Source organism: Pelodiscus sinensis, chromosome 8, assembly GCF_052426305.1.
Source record: "Pelodiscus sinensis isolate ZL-2025 chromosome 8, ASM5242630v1, whole genome shotgun sequence".
Lineage (NCBI taxonomy): Eukaryota > Metazoa > Chordata > Testudines > Trionychidae > Pelodiscus > Pelodiscus sinensis.
Window position 1 is genome coordinate 41,118,307 of NC_143059.1, and position 13,538 is coordinate 41,131,844.

Consider the following 13,538-nt stretch of genomic DNA (forward strand, 5'->3'; position numbering starts at 1 on the left):
ACTGCAAGGCCTGCTGTGGGCAGGGGCGCTCCATAGCAGCAGGAATAGCCTCCATCCATAGCTCCAGCAGCTCTCTGGCGGGCAGGGGGTGCCGCTCCAGCCCAACCAGACTGGAATGGCCTCCCTTGCCTACCCCCCCATTTAACTGTTTAACGTTTAACCAATTAACTAATTAAATGGGATTTTGTATGCCTGTGTTTAATGCAGTGGTTCTCAAAGTGTGGTCTTCAGACCATCTTGTATGTGGGCTGTGGGCTTGAGGCTCACTTCCCTCCTTGAAGTGGAGAACCTGCACTGATGCTCCAGCCCTGTGTCCTCCCTCTTCCCCAACAAAGTTGGAGCACCAGCGCCTACTTCCCGCTGGGAGAGGGGAGCCTTCCTGTTATGGGAGTGGGACAGGATCCAGCATGTGGGAGACAGGATCCAGCATGTGCTGCTGCTTCCCCTGGCTGTGGGAATGGCAGTGCAGGAAATTGCTCACCTAGAGGCTTCCCCACTGCTCCCATTGGCTGGAATCATGGCCAATGGGAGCAATGGGGGGTGGCGCAGGTGGCATGGAGACAGGAAAATGCCCCTCATTTCTCTCATGCTCAGACCCCACACCTCCACCCCATTCCTGCACCTTCCCAACCAGACTCCCTACCCTCAGAGTCCACTCTATTACCCAACCTTGCAGCCAGAGCCCCTACCTTCAGTCCGCTCCTTCACCCAGCCTCCCAGCCAGACCCCGTAACTTCATCCCCTCCTGCACCCATCTTGTCATCATGAATGGTTGGCTGGCGGTCCGTGGAAAGGTCTGTGTTGAGTGGGGTGGGCCATGGGCCAAAAAGTTTGAGAACCACTGGTCACATCCCAGTCTTAAGTTTTTTAAGCAGCAGCAGCATGAAATTAACAGGCGTGATCATTTTACTGCTTCCCATAGGGAATTCCACCAATGAAATCAATACATGGTGATTTTCACTATGATCTAATTTAGCAACATTATGAAAAAAGCAGCAATGAACTTGCCTGAAGAGTGAGTTACATCAGTTTATAGTTTGTTCACATTTGTAGGGTTATAGGCTCATTTACCAATGATTAATTGATTTTTTAAATATTTTCCAATCTACTCCAATATTTTACTAGTCCTATTGAGTCAAAATTTAGTGATATGATTTGAAAATTCAATTCAAAGGGAAGGTACAATTATAGGAAATTATCCATTTAATCTATTATTCTGAACAGAAAAATCCTGAAAAACTGAAAAGTGGCATGCTTAGCTCAAGACAATGGATACTATAGAACACCATTATAGTATTCATAATAGAATATTCAAATCTGGTTTTCCCAGTAGTGTGTAGTGCTGAGAGAACTTCAACCAGTTTTAAGGAACCAAGTGCAATCAGGTAGTCTAACCAAAGTACTTTTCATAAATACTGCAATCAGTCCTGTATTTAGGGAGTCTGTTTGGTGCCTTTTAAAAAAATCTCAAATGTGTTCAATCTGTAAGCAAACTAATACTAAATTAAATTTGGATACAAATATGTTGTGAAAAAAATCTATGTGCAATGTAACTACTTTATAGAGCACCAAGAATTCAAGTACAGGTGTACAGGCAGTCCCTGGGTTACGTACAAGATGGGGACTGTAGGTTTGTTCTTAAGTTGAATCTGTATGTAAGTCGGAACTGGCTTCCAGATTCAGCCGCTGCTGAAACTGACCACCAGTTCTGACTTACATACAGATTCAACTTAAGAACCCCAAGCGTCCCCAAGTCAGCTGCTGCTGAAACTGATCAGCGGCTGATTCCAGGAAGCCTGGGGCAGAGCAACTCTGCCTCGGGCTTCCTGTAGTCAGCGCTGGTCAGTTTCAGCAGCAGCTGACTTGGGGACACCTGGGGCAGAGCAGCTGGGGTGCTGCTGGGTTGCTCCAGTAGCACCGCTCCTGGGCGCTACTGGACCAACCCAGCAGCACCCCAGCTGCTCTGCCCCAGGTGTCCCCAAGTCAGCCGCTGCTGAAACTGACCAGCAGTGGCTGAATCAGGACGCCTGGGGCAGAGCAGCTGGGGTGCTGCCGGGTTGGTTCAGTAGTGCCCAGAGCGGCGCTGCAGGACCAACCGGCAGCACCCCAGCTGCTCTGCCCCAGGGTCCACAAGCCTGGTCTGCTGGGGGGGGCACACTAGCTGCGCCCCCCCCAGCACACCAGAGACACCGGGAGCAAAGCCGCAGCGGCAGCGGGGTGCCGCGCCTCTGAGGCTTTGCCAGAGCAAAGCCTCAGAAGCGCGGAAACCCGCCGTGGCTGTGGCTTCGCTCCCGGTGTCTCTGGTCTGCTGGGGACCGTCTCCAGCAGACCACCGGGAGCAGCTTTTCTCGCCCCAGAGGTCGAGGTGGCGGATCGCTGCCTGCGAGCTCCGGGGCGAGAAAGCCCCATTCGTAAGTGCGGATCCGACATAAGTCAGATCCGCGTAAGTCGGGGACTGCCTGTACTGTTTTTTTAGAACAGATTGTCATAATTTAATGGTATCTGAACTGCTGCTTAATATTTAAAAGACCTGAATCAATATTCAAGTTTTAAAAATGAAAATCTGTTCTTGGATTAACCAGGTTATGTAGCAGTATAGGTAAGTGACAGACCCTAATAATATTCCACTGATGTGAAGAAGTCATGATTTCATCATGAGAATTAAATTTCACATTTCATTTATGCCAGGAAAATAAACTGAGTGCAAATGCATAGGAGGTCCATAATCTCTCTTTGACAAAAGGGCCCTGCTTTCTAATATTAAAAGTCAATGAATGCATCTGTTTGAAGCAATGCTAATGTGGCGCTCTTCTGCAGTGCTCCCTTTAATTTGGACTGTGTGCCACAGCAAAGGAGTACTCCGAAAGCTCCCCCATGCAAGCTAACGCCCAGAAGGTTTTGTTTTTTTAACAAAGGAAAAGGCATCTTTGAAATGCACAGTTGAAAGGAATAAGTCAAACAATTTCTGAGTTTTGCTTGGTTATTTGATAAATAGGAAGAGATGGCACATGCAGCATGTAGAAAGTAGATACAGAACATCCTAGTGATCTTTGGTTCCAAATATTTTTTGTAGTTTCATGTCAAATTTGAGATAAATTGGAAGCTGCACAATTCTTGTCTCTGCTCCATTCTCTTGCATCAGCAACTATTTACCTCTCAAACTGATCAGCTATGCAACTGAGATCAGTCAACTATCAGCTGTGCTTTTAACATCCCTCTTACCCTTTAGCTTATCAGGTATTTGGTCACCTCCTGCAAGATAGCTAATTTTACTGCTTCTCAACAAAGCCATTCCTGAAGACAATAAGTAAACCAGTAAGAAAAGCTATTCGTGTTGGAAGTTTTTATAGTTATGTCACATGTAGAATATAATTTCTTGACTTTTTTTTATTTCCCTCTCCAATATGTTTGAGAGCTGATCTCTTCAGGTGATTGTGCACCCAAATCTTGACAACATATTTCCTCCCATTCAATATCACTTTTTCAGTCAGGTAGAGCTCTAGCACCCTTAGTAACAAGGGCCTCCTCTTGGTGAGGAACAGGATTTTTGGACATGCTCTCTGATGGCTACACTATTAGTTTCTGTGGCCAATCTGGCTGGAAATACCCTAGGCAGTTCCTCAAACCATAGTCAGTTTATGTTTACTTGCTGCACTTTTATACATGTTTTCCTGCCACAGAGAGGTAACCTGCTATAGTCTGCTTTATGTAAGACAGACATGTTGATAATGTAAGTCAGACTGAATGAGATCTACTCTTACTCTACTTTTCTTTCCCCCAAACAGGTGTACTTGTCTTCTTTAAGAGCTGTAGCACTGCAAGTGTACAACTCCCAATATTCAGTTATAGATACTAAGACAAGTGCTGCTTTCAGCAAAGTCCATGCCAAGACAGCATCCTGAGATAGTAGTTCTCAAAACACAAGTGTACTCAGTGAAGCTCTCATCAAGGCACAGTGTGTACCTTGGGATATCGAATTGAAGTTATAGGAAGGAGTAGCTTAACCAATTACAGGAACATGGGTAGGAAAAATGACAGGGATATCACATTTGTTCTCTGGGGAGGGATGGACTTTGTTTCATGAGACGGTGTGGGGTTTGGAGCTTGTTTAAGACACACAATCACAGTAGATTTCTAAGTGATATCAACAGGATGTTTGTTTGCACAAAGGTCAATAGGTCAAGCATGGCATCCTTGATTCAATACTTTAGCACTCCCTTCAGGGATCAGAATTATTATTTTCTTTCTTTATTTCTTTTCCTACCCTCTCTTTGAGTCTTCATGCCTTTCTCCTCTCCAGTTCTTCCCATCTCCCAGGCCCATGGATTTTACCCAAATTCTTCCTCATTCCAATCACAAAAACAAATGAAATAGCAGTAACTTTCTAAATGTCAAAAGGCTTTAGAGTCAACATCTTAGGAAGCTTAACTGGCGGAAAAAATAAAGGAAAGTTGACATCACACCTCCTTTGTTTTAAGCTGCCCACAGTTAGAGAAAGCAGTACAACAGTTAAACTGGATTCATATTTTTAGTGTTTTCTTTGTTTGCTCAAAAGTGCCTGACTGGGTTGCTAGCAGAGGTGGCATATGTTTCAGTGTCTCTAACCACCGTATCTGCTACATGGACACAGGCCTAAGTTTCAGCCAATGTTTGAGGTATAGTCCACCCTAGATTTTTAGAGTTCCAGATCATGCAACTACCAGTGAATAGGGGGTGGTCAACACACATTTTTTTGTGCTGTAAAAATGTTTAGTCCTTAATTTTGAAAACGCTTCCTGCAAGTCATCTTTTACAATGTGTATTTTAGAAAATTAAATCCACACCTAAGCAATGACTCTTCAATGCATTCACAATACTGGTTGGGAGTGTAACGTGCAGAGCTGGTGGCATAATGACGTTTGCTTAAAGGAACACTATAATGCAAACAAAAAAGATGCCAAGTTAATGTCAAGATCAAGTCCAGCTAGAAGTCTGATTGCTGACATTTAATGGCAAGTTTACTCTTAGCAATAAAAAGTGTTTTCTTAGCACACATTGAAGAATAGCAAGAAATTCAGATGATTCAGTTTTGAGTGTGATAGCAATGAACTCTTGTAAATCTGGTAAGCACAATCCTTTTCCTCATCTTTCAGCATGAAGGAACTGAAATGATTAAGAAAGCCTTACATTCTATCATTAAATTAGGGATTTTATTTTGTTTCAGTTCTCTGACTTACTCTATCAAATGTCATAATATAACTCAAGAGACAAGGTAGGAGAAGTAAAATCTTTTATTGGCCCCATTCTTTTGGTGAAAGACAAGCTTTCAAGCACCAGAAAGCTCTTCTTCCAGTTTGCTATGAAGAGCTCTGTGGTGCTTGAATCAAATCCTCTTTCACCAACAGGAGATCCAATAAAAATATTACTTCACCCACACTGTCTCTCATATATCCTGGCACGCAACACTGGTACAGCAACAGTGCAAACATAATAGAACTCATTTTGTCCTCTTCTGAAGGAAAGTTTAAATCAATACCTTCTGCAGTGGCCTCTTTTGCCTGCTGTTGGTTAACTGTTTCTAACTGCTGCTCAAGTTCAAAGATCCTTGCCAACAGTCCCCTGACATATGTCTCACGCTGCTGGTCATATAACAGCCATTGCTGGTTTTTCTCCAGAGCCTTCATACAGGAGAAAAAAAATGTATTAGTCACATTTTTAAAACATTACCAATCCCATTTTCTTTCCAATAATCAACAATACAGCCAAGGAAAACTAGTTAATATCTAGTCTATAAGATCTATTAACTTTCTCACATTATGTAATTTCAATTTTATATTCACATCTCTGCTGTCTGTCATATAGTAAAGGTTAAGTGAGTTTGTTGAAGTTCTTAATATTAGCGCTTTCCACAGCAAACAATTTGAATTTATTTACATATGTATTCATTGTGTTAGTACAGATTAGTTTATCTACGATAGTAAGAAAGGCACTTAAAGTGACTGAGATAATTTAAAATGAAAGAATTAACAACTTTTTGGAAAGATTAATTTTAATATTGATCCCTGAAGACAGAATAACCCAAAGCTGAAGTTTGTGTCAAGTCATTTTTTAGACAGAATGTTCTACTTACAAAAAAAAAGAAGTTTGCAAAAATGAGATTTTTGGATTTTTCCAGATTTCATAAATAAAATGCACTTTGTCTAATTAGTCCCCAAGCAAAGTATTTTCCTTGTGGAGAAGGATAGAAATAAAAAATTAGTAGTAAGTTAATAACTGAGTATTTCTCATACTCAAGCTAACAGCAGACGGCTACTCACAGATTTAACTATGAAAAGTAGTTTTATTTCCATAATGTAAATTAAGAACTCCAAACTTTTAATGCTATCAAATTACATCAAATGATCCATATTTACTCATAAATCCTTTCTTCAAGATGTCACCTCTCCCCCATAGAGTTAACAATACAGGTTTAATAAAAAGTATATTTGATTTTTGATGCACACACATGGCAAACAATATGCCAACGTTTTTATGGCTGACCAGCTCTTGTCCACTAGCGCCCCTCCTCTACTTACGCTACATTGATGACATCTTCATCATCTGCACCCACAAAAAGGAGGCTCTGGAAGAATTTCACCGTGATTTCAACAATTTCCACCCCATCATCAACCTCAGCGTGGACCAGTCTACACAAGAGATCCACTTCCTGGACACTACAGTGCAAATAAGTGATGGTCACCTAAACACCACCCTATACCAAAAACCTACGGATTGCTATGCCTACCTACATGCCTCCAGCTTCCATCCCAGACACACCACACAATCCATCGTTTACAGCCAATCACTAAGGTACAACCGCATTTGCTCCAACCCCTCAGACAGAGACAAACACCTACAAGATCTACACCAAGCATTCTTGAAACTACAATACCCACCTGAGGAAGTGAGGAAACAGATCAACAGAGCCAGACATACACCCAGAAGCCTCCTGCTACGAGACAGGCCCAACAAAGAAAACAACAGATCACCACTGGCCATCACCTACAGTCCCCAGCTAAAACCTCTCCAATGCATCATCAGCGATCTACAACCCATCCTGGACGATGATCCCCATTCTCACAGACCTTGGGAAATAGGCCAGTTCTCGCCCACATCCCGCCATCCTGAAGCAAATTCTAACCAGCAACAGTACACCACACCACAGTAACACAAAACCACAGTAACTCCCACTATGGAACCAATCCCTGCAATAAACTTCGGTGCCAAATCTGCCCATATATCTACACCAACACCACCATCACAGGACCTAACCACATCAGCCACACCATTACGGGCTCATTCACCCACACATCTACCAATATAATATATGCAATCATGCCAGCAATGCCCCTCTGCCATATACACCTGCCAAACTGGACAGTCCCTATGTAAAAGAATAAACAGACACAAATCAGATATCAGGAATGGCAATACACAAAAACCTGTAGGACAGGGGTTCCCAAACTTTTTGACACAGGGACCAGTAAATCCATTCACGAACTTTTGGAGGACCAGTAATGCTCATTTGCATATTTGCATATTTATTAATCAAATTATGAATATTCAAATAAGTTGTTTCTGGTCCTCCCAAATTTCCCAGTGCCAGCTTTAGCAAAGCTTTTGATATGGTCACCTACAATATTCTTGCCAGCAAGTTAAGGAATATGGATTGGATAAATGGGCTGTAAGACAGACAGAAAACTGGTTAGACCAGGGTTTCCCAAACTTTTTACTTTAATTGGAACCCTTTTTTTTCAGTTCTGCTTTTTGCAGCCCAAAAATATAAACACGTGAAAAACAAACGAAGAAAATACCAGACATATAACATGTCTGGTATTTTCTCATTAGGTTAGGTGTATTATTACTAGATGTATCAGTTTGTAGTTTCAAACTGCCTGGCTGGTAAATGTGCTCAGGCTGCATTAGTGTGTCTACCAGCCAGATAGTTCACAACTACTCGAGGGGTTTGTGTGTGTGCGTGGGGGGGGGGGGGAGAACGACAGTAGAATCCCTGTGCCAGACTAACTCGTGCTTTGTGGGTGGAGGGGGAGAGGGGAACGGGGTCGGGTCAGTCCCACTCCCTGCAGGCCGATTCATTCCTCCTCCCTGCTCCCCTTGCTACGCCTCTGGCCAGCCCCACGTCCCCCAAACCCGTCCCTGGCAGCCAGTTCTCCCCCGCTTTTCCTCTCAATCTCCCTTGGCCAACCCCGCTGCCTGCTTCCAGCCCTCCTTCCAGCGGCCACTTCTCCCACCCCGCCCACATCTTCCCCGGCCAGCTCCCTGCCCCCAACCTCGCACCCCCGGCAGCCCTGCTTCCACCAGCCCCCCAATCTCCCCAGCCTGCCCTGATTCCCCCGTCCAGTTCTGCTTCCGGTGGCCAGCTCTCCCCTCCTCCTCACCCCAGAATCCCCTGGCACCTGCACCTTCCATTAGCCCTGCACTCTCCTGGTGCCTCCTTTTCCCCTAATGCCCACCCCCTCACCAGTCTCTGCCCCATTCCCCTCCTGCCCCTCTGTGCCCTCACACACAATTTTTTCCATCCTGACTTTCCTCATGCCCACCCCTCCAGCCCCCAGTGCCCTTCCCCTCTCCTCTCCTCTCCCAGCATCACCCTGTCCCCCCTCCCACTGACACCTCCCCTCCTGCCCTTTCCCTCATGGTCTGCACTTGGCCCCCTGGCATTTGTCTCTCTCCCCCGCACCCCTGTCCCTTGGTGCCTTCCCCTCCCAAGCCCCTTCTCCTTCCACCCCTCTCCTTTCCCCTCCGCCGCACGATCCGGTTCCCACCTTCTCTTTCCCCGTTGCGGGGCGGGGTCCGCGCTCAGGCCCCGGAGGCCGAACCCGGAGCCAGCCAGGCCCCTCCATGTGCCTCACGCGGGTTTCAAAACCCCGGGCCGTGACGTCACGTCCTCCCCGCCCACGTGCAACGCCACGCATGGGCGGCAGGCGGCGAGGAGGAGCCGCACGCGGCAGAGACATCCGGGGCCGAGGGGACGCTCTGGGGGCTGGGCCGCAGAGGACGCGCGTGGGTGGGGCCTGCTCCAGGCAGAGCCGGGGAGAGACCCAGCTCCACATAGCGCTGGAGCAGGGCTCGGCTCGTCACTCGCCGGCACTTCCGGGTGCAGGGGCGCAGGGCCCGAGTCGACCAGATGGGTCAATCGGCCTAAGGGCCGGCAGCCACCAGGCACGCTGAGGCCCGGCATTTTTTTTCCGCGGCCCGGTATCGGGCCGCGGACCATAGTTTGGGAAACGCTGCTGTAGGAGAACACTTCAATCTCCCTGGACACACAGTAGCAAATGTAAAAGTAGCCATCCTGCAACAAAAAAAGTCAAGAACAGACTTCAAAGAGAAACTGCAGAGCTACAATTCATCTGCAAATTTGATACTATCATTTTAGGATTAAACAAAGACTGTGAATGGCGAGCTAACTACAAAAGCAGTTTCTCCTCTCTTGGTGTTCATACCTCCATATCAGCTGCTAGAAGTGGGCTTCATCCTCCCTGACTGAATTGACCTCGTTATCTCTAGCCTTACTCTTGATTGGAACTCTTTTCTTATGCCTGTATATTTATACCTGCCTCTGAAATTTCCACTACATGCATCTGTCAAAGTGGGTCTTTGCCCACCAAAGCTTATGCTCCAAAAAATCTGTTAGTCTATAAGGTGCCACAGTACACTTCTTGTTGTTCTTGCAGATTCAGTCTAACACGGCTACTCTGCTGATTAATATTGATATGATACATCTATTTATTAATTTAAGTGAAATGTCTGCACTGTTAATATCACAATATAAGATGAATAGCAAGAGCACTAAAATTTTAGGATTCAGACCATGGCACTGAAAAATGTTTTGGAGTGGGGAAGGGGAAGTGATGAGCTTCTCCCCCCCAACCTCTGCCTGTCCCCCCTCACCATCCATTAAATCTGGGGCCAACATCTGGGCCCTGTGGCTGAGCAGGTCCCAGAGCAGCAAGTGCATGGAGCTGGGATGCCCAAAATCGGGAGGTGCTGCAGCTCCCCCTCACACCTTTACTTCCCATGTCTTTGGATGCAAGTATTCCTAAATGTACATTCCCCTGCCATAAAGAATGTTTTCTCCACATACATACTTATCTCCCCTAGAAACTGGTTTGTTAATTCTGAGACCAACATTTTCTATGAAATACTCCTGAGGGAATTTTGAGTCATAATTTTTTAAAAAAATGTTTCAAAAAACAGAACTTCTGTGCACAATATTTTCTGCAAAACTCCACCTATTTTAGTGGTCAATAAATAAATGTGGTTCCAGCATGGTAATGGGGAGCACAGGCCACAGGCTGCATTGAGGTGGGAGATCACAGAATTTAACTCATAAAATGTTTAAAAGAGCATATTGTGTAAATGCAACTCAGATGTCTAGGTCCTAAGCTTATATCAACCAACTGCTTGTTGGTAATACTGCATAGCTGCTTACCTACAAAATTCTCCAAAGAAATTTAAAAAAGGTGATGCAATGTTTCAAGATTAAGATAACTAGGGTATACTGATATAACCAGGACAGATGAGTTTCCCTGTTAAGACCAGTCACAGGTTGCTTATTTTATAGTGAAGTTTATAGTGATGCATATTAAATGGTAAAGGGGGAAGTGTAATGTGCGCATTATTGTAAAAATAGTTACAAAGGTGTGTACATCATTAATGACTTCCATATAAAACATCCTGGGAAAGGCTATATGTTTTAACTTTCCTATAATTTGGAAATGTCAAATGAACTCATAACAGACATAGTGCCACACCTATTTTACTGTTTTAGAAAGTAGCAATAGTATAGTACTTTTTCAGGAGGTGAGAAGGGTACAAATTTACCTCCATTTTATTTATGGAAAGGGAATGAAAAAATAGCCAACAGATTTAATAACTTGCCTAAGACTATATGAGTCAGGAGCAAAGCCAATGTCTTGCTTTTAACCCAGTGCTCAAACTTAGGGACAAATAATGTGGTCTCAATTAATGGGTTTTCATATGTAGGTTTTAGCTGCCCTCCCTATCTCTGAATAATTTAAATAAAGAGTCAACACACAGTATTTGAAACTGCTTCCACACCTTACCATCCTTGATAATGTGTAACATTCAGAGATGGAATGCATCTAAGGACTTAACAGAAGATTCCATACATTTTTAGCAAGTTTGGTCTTTTGCATTGTGAGAAGGCAATGATTTTCTTAGCTCCTTTGTAAAGGATCACAATCAACTTGATTTTTTTAAAATGGGTTTAGAACTGTTTTCTGATAGGTACACCCTTATATACCTAGATTATATTTAAATAAAAGAATCACAAATTTTGTAAGGTTTTTTTGCTCCCCTTACTGATGTATTTTGGGTAGGCTTGAAATCAACACTGAATGTTCTCAGGACTCCTGTTTTTTCCTTTGTGCTCCTGGTAGCCTACTGCCTCTTCGTTCTCAGCTTTGGCGCAGCTATTACTAGCAAATGCCCACTCATAAGGCCTGGAAAAAACACTTAAGGGTTACTTTTAACAATTGTGGATTTGATTTTTTTTTTTTTGCGACAGAAAGAGTACATCTTTCAATTTCCCTTTAAAGTGAGCTGTGTATTGTTTACATTCTCATCCATGGGATACAGTACAGGTTGAACCTCTCTCTGCTCTGGCAGGACCACAGATGTTGCTAGATCAGAAAGCTTCGGCTGAAGAGGTTGAGAGTGACAGCCGGATGGTCAGTCGCAGCCTGCAGGACCAATGACCTGGGGGTAGAGATCCCCAGGAAAGACTGCCACTCTGTAGGAGACGTGGCGGAGCACCCCCAAGAGTGACTGCTGCCTTGCACGGGGCCAGGTGGCTGGGGGCAAGGAACCCTGAGAGCAGCTGCTGCTCTGCACAGAGATAGAGAACCCTGAGAGCAGCTGCCACTCTGCCTGGGCATGGAGAACCCCGGGAGCAGCTGCCGCTCCACGCGGGGCTGGGAGAACCCTGGGAGCAGCTGCCTGCACAGGGTCACAGGGCAGGGGAATCCCAGGAGCAGCTGCCACCTCACACGGGGAACCCTGGAAGCAGCTGCCACCTCGCATGTGGTATGGGGAACCGCAAACAGGCTGGGGGCAGCAGACAGACAGGTGAGCCAGAGGAGGTCAGGACTCTGGGTTCTCCCAGGGCAGCAGCCAAAAGGGAGCCCTGGGAGAGCCCAGACGCCTGACCTCTACTGGTCCGGCAAATTCCCCTTGTTCGGGACCACTCAGGTCCCAAGGGTGTTGGACCAGGGAGTTTCAACCTGTATTACAATAGTGAATATATATTTAGATTATAAAAGAAACTTACATCTTTCAATTGTTTTTCAACTTCATTAAAATTACTTGGTGATGTAGCACAGTTCATTTCAGCTCTCTGCAAACAAAGAAAATGTGTCAAATCTATTTTTCTCTAGAAAAGTGCATTCTCAAGTAATCTTATACAAGTTGTATCCCTTAACCAGGACTCCCTGGCCTGGCAATATCCATGCTGGATTACGGATGTTCCTGGACCACAGAGCCCAGGAAGAGGGAGATTCGTGGTGGGGCAGGAGCGCCATAAGGGATGCGACGACTCAGCCGGAAGCCCGGTGTGTGAGAGGGAACGGAGGAGAGGACGGATGGCATGGGAGGGAGTTCTGGCTCCAGCAGAGCTCTTTGGCCCCAGTGGCTGGGAAGCTCAACCTGGCTGCAGCAGTGGACCTTCGGCCATGGCCAGGGAGTTCTGGCCCCAACCCCAGCAGCAGAGCTCTGGCCACGTTCTGGCTCCAGCGGCCGGGGAACTCCCGCCCCAGTTGCAGCCAGGAAGCTCTGGCCCAGGCTGCAGCACTCCAGCCCCATCCGTCCACTGCACAACTCTGGCCGTGACTCTCCGGTCGCAGCAGCAGCAGGACCGGGAAGAGCCACAGGGGGCTAAGGCAGAAGTGGGGGCAGGCTGGAGCCTAGCTCGGTGGCAGCATGGCCACAAGGGGAGGGACATTCCCTGGTTTGGCAAATCCCCTCATTTGGGACCAGTCAGGTCCTGAGGGTGCCGGACCAGTGAAGTCAAACCTGTAGTCTTATAAGACAAAGGCACTTACAGTCACAAATAAAAACCAACATAGAAACACTCTTATAACCACATCTCCTTGTATTTGGATGCAAGTGAACCTAATTTCTGTAATAGAACCCTGATTTCAAAAAAATTAAGATCAGAATAGACCATTGTCTAACCCAACCTCCTTCAAACACAGACCATGCAAATTTGCTTCAATTCCCATAACTTCCGGTTGAACTACCACATATATTAGAAACACATTCACCCTGTGTTTCTGTGACACTGCTGTATTGTGCTGCAGCTTCTGGTAAGCTAAGAAAATTGAAGGCTTAAGTTTAATATGGAGTCAGTAAAATGTTTCTTGTTTTATAAGTGATATTTGCTCTACTGTAGAATTGTCACTACCCTGCAGATTTTTTTTTTATTAATAATTCAGAACTGCTGGGGGAAGGTGGAGGTTTCAACAGCTGGGGGTGAGGTG

At 45.4% G+C, this 13,538-nt stretch overlaps 1 protein-coding gene across 4 annotated transcripts in view; it reads right to left on the reverse strand.

The window, feature by feature from the left end:
- CEP55 (centrosomal protein 55) overlaps positions 1–13,538 on the reverse strand; it is a 49,548-nt gene that overhangs the window by 10,903 nt on the left and 25,107 nt on the right. For all 4 annotated transcript variants that reach the window (XM_075935154.2, XM_075935156.2, XM_025179791.3 and 1 more), the window contains 2 exons: positions 12,332–12,397; positions 5,516–5,657 (listed from right to left, as the gene is read on the reverse strand). In XM_075935154.2, the coding sequence (XP_075791269.1) occupies positions 5,516–5,657; positions 12,332–12,397 (208 nt within the window). The remainder of the gene's footprint in view (positions 1–5,515; positions 5,658–12,331; positions 12,398–13,538) is intronic.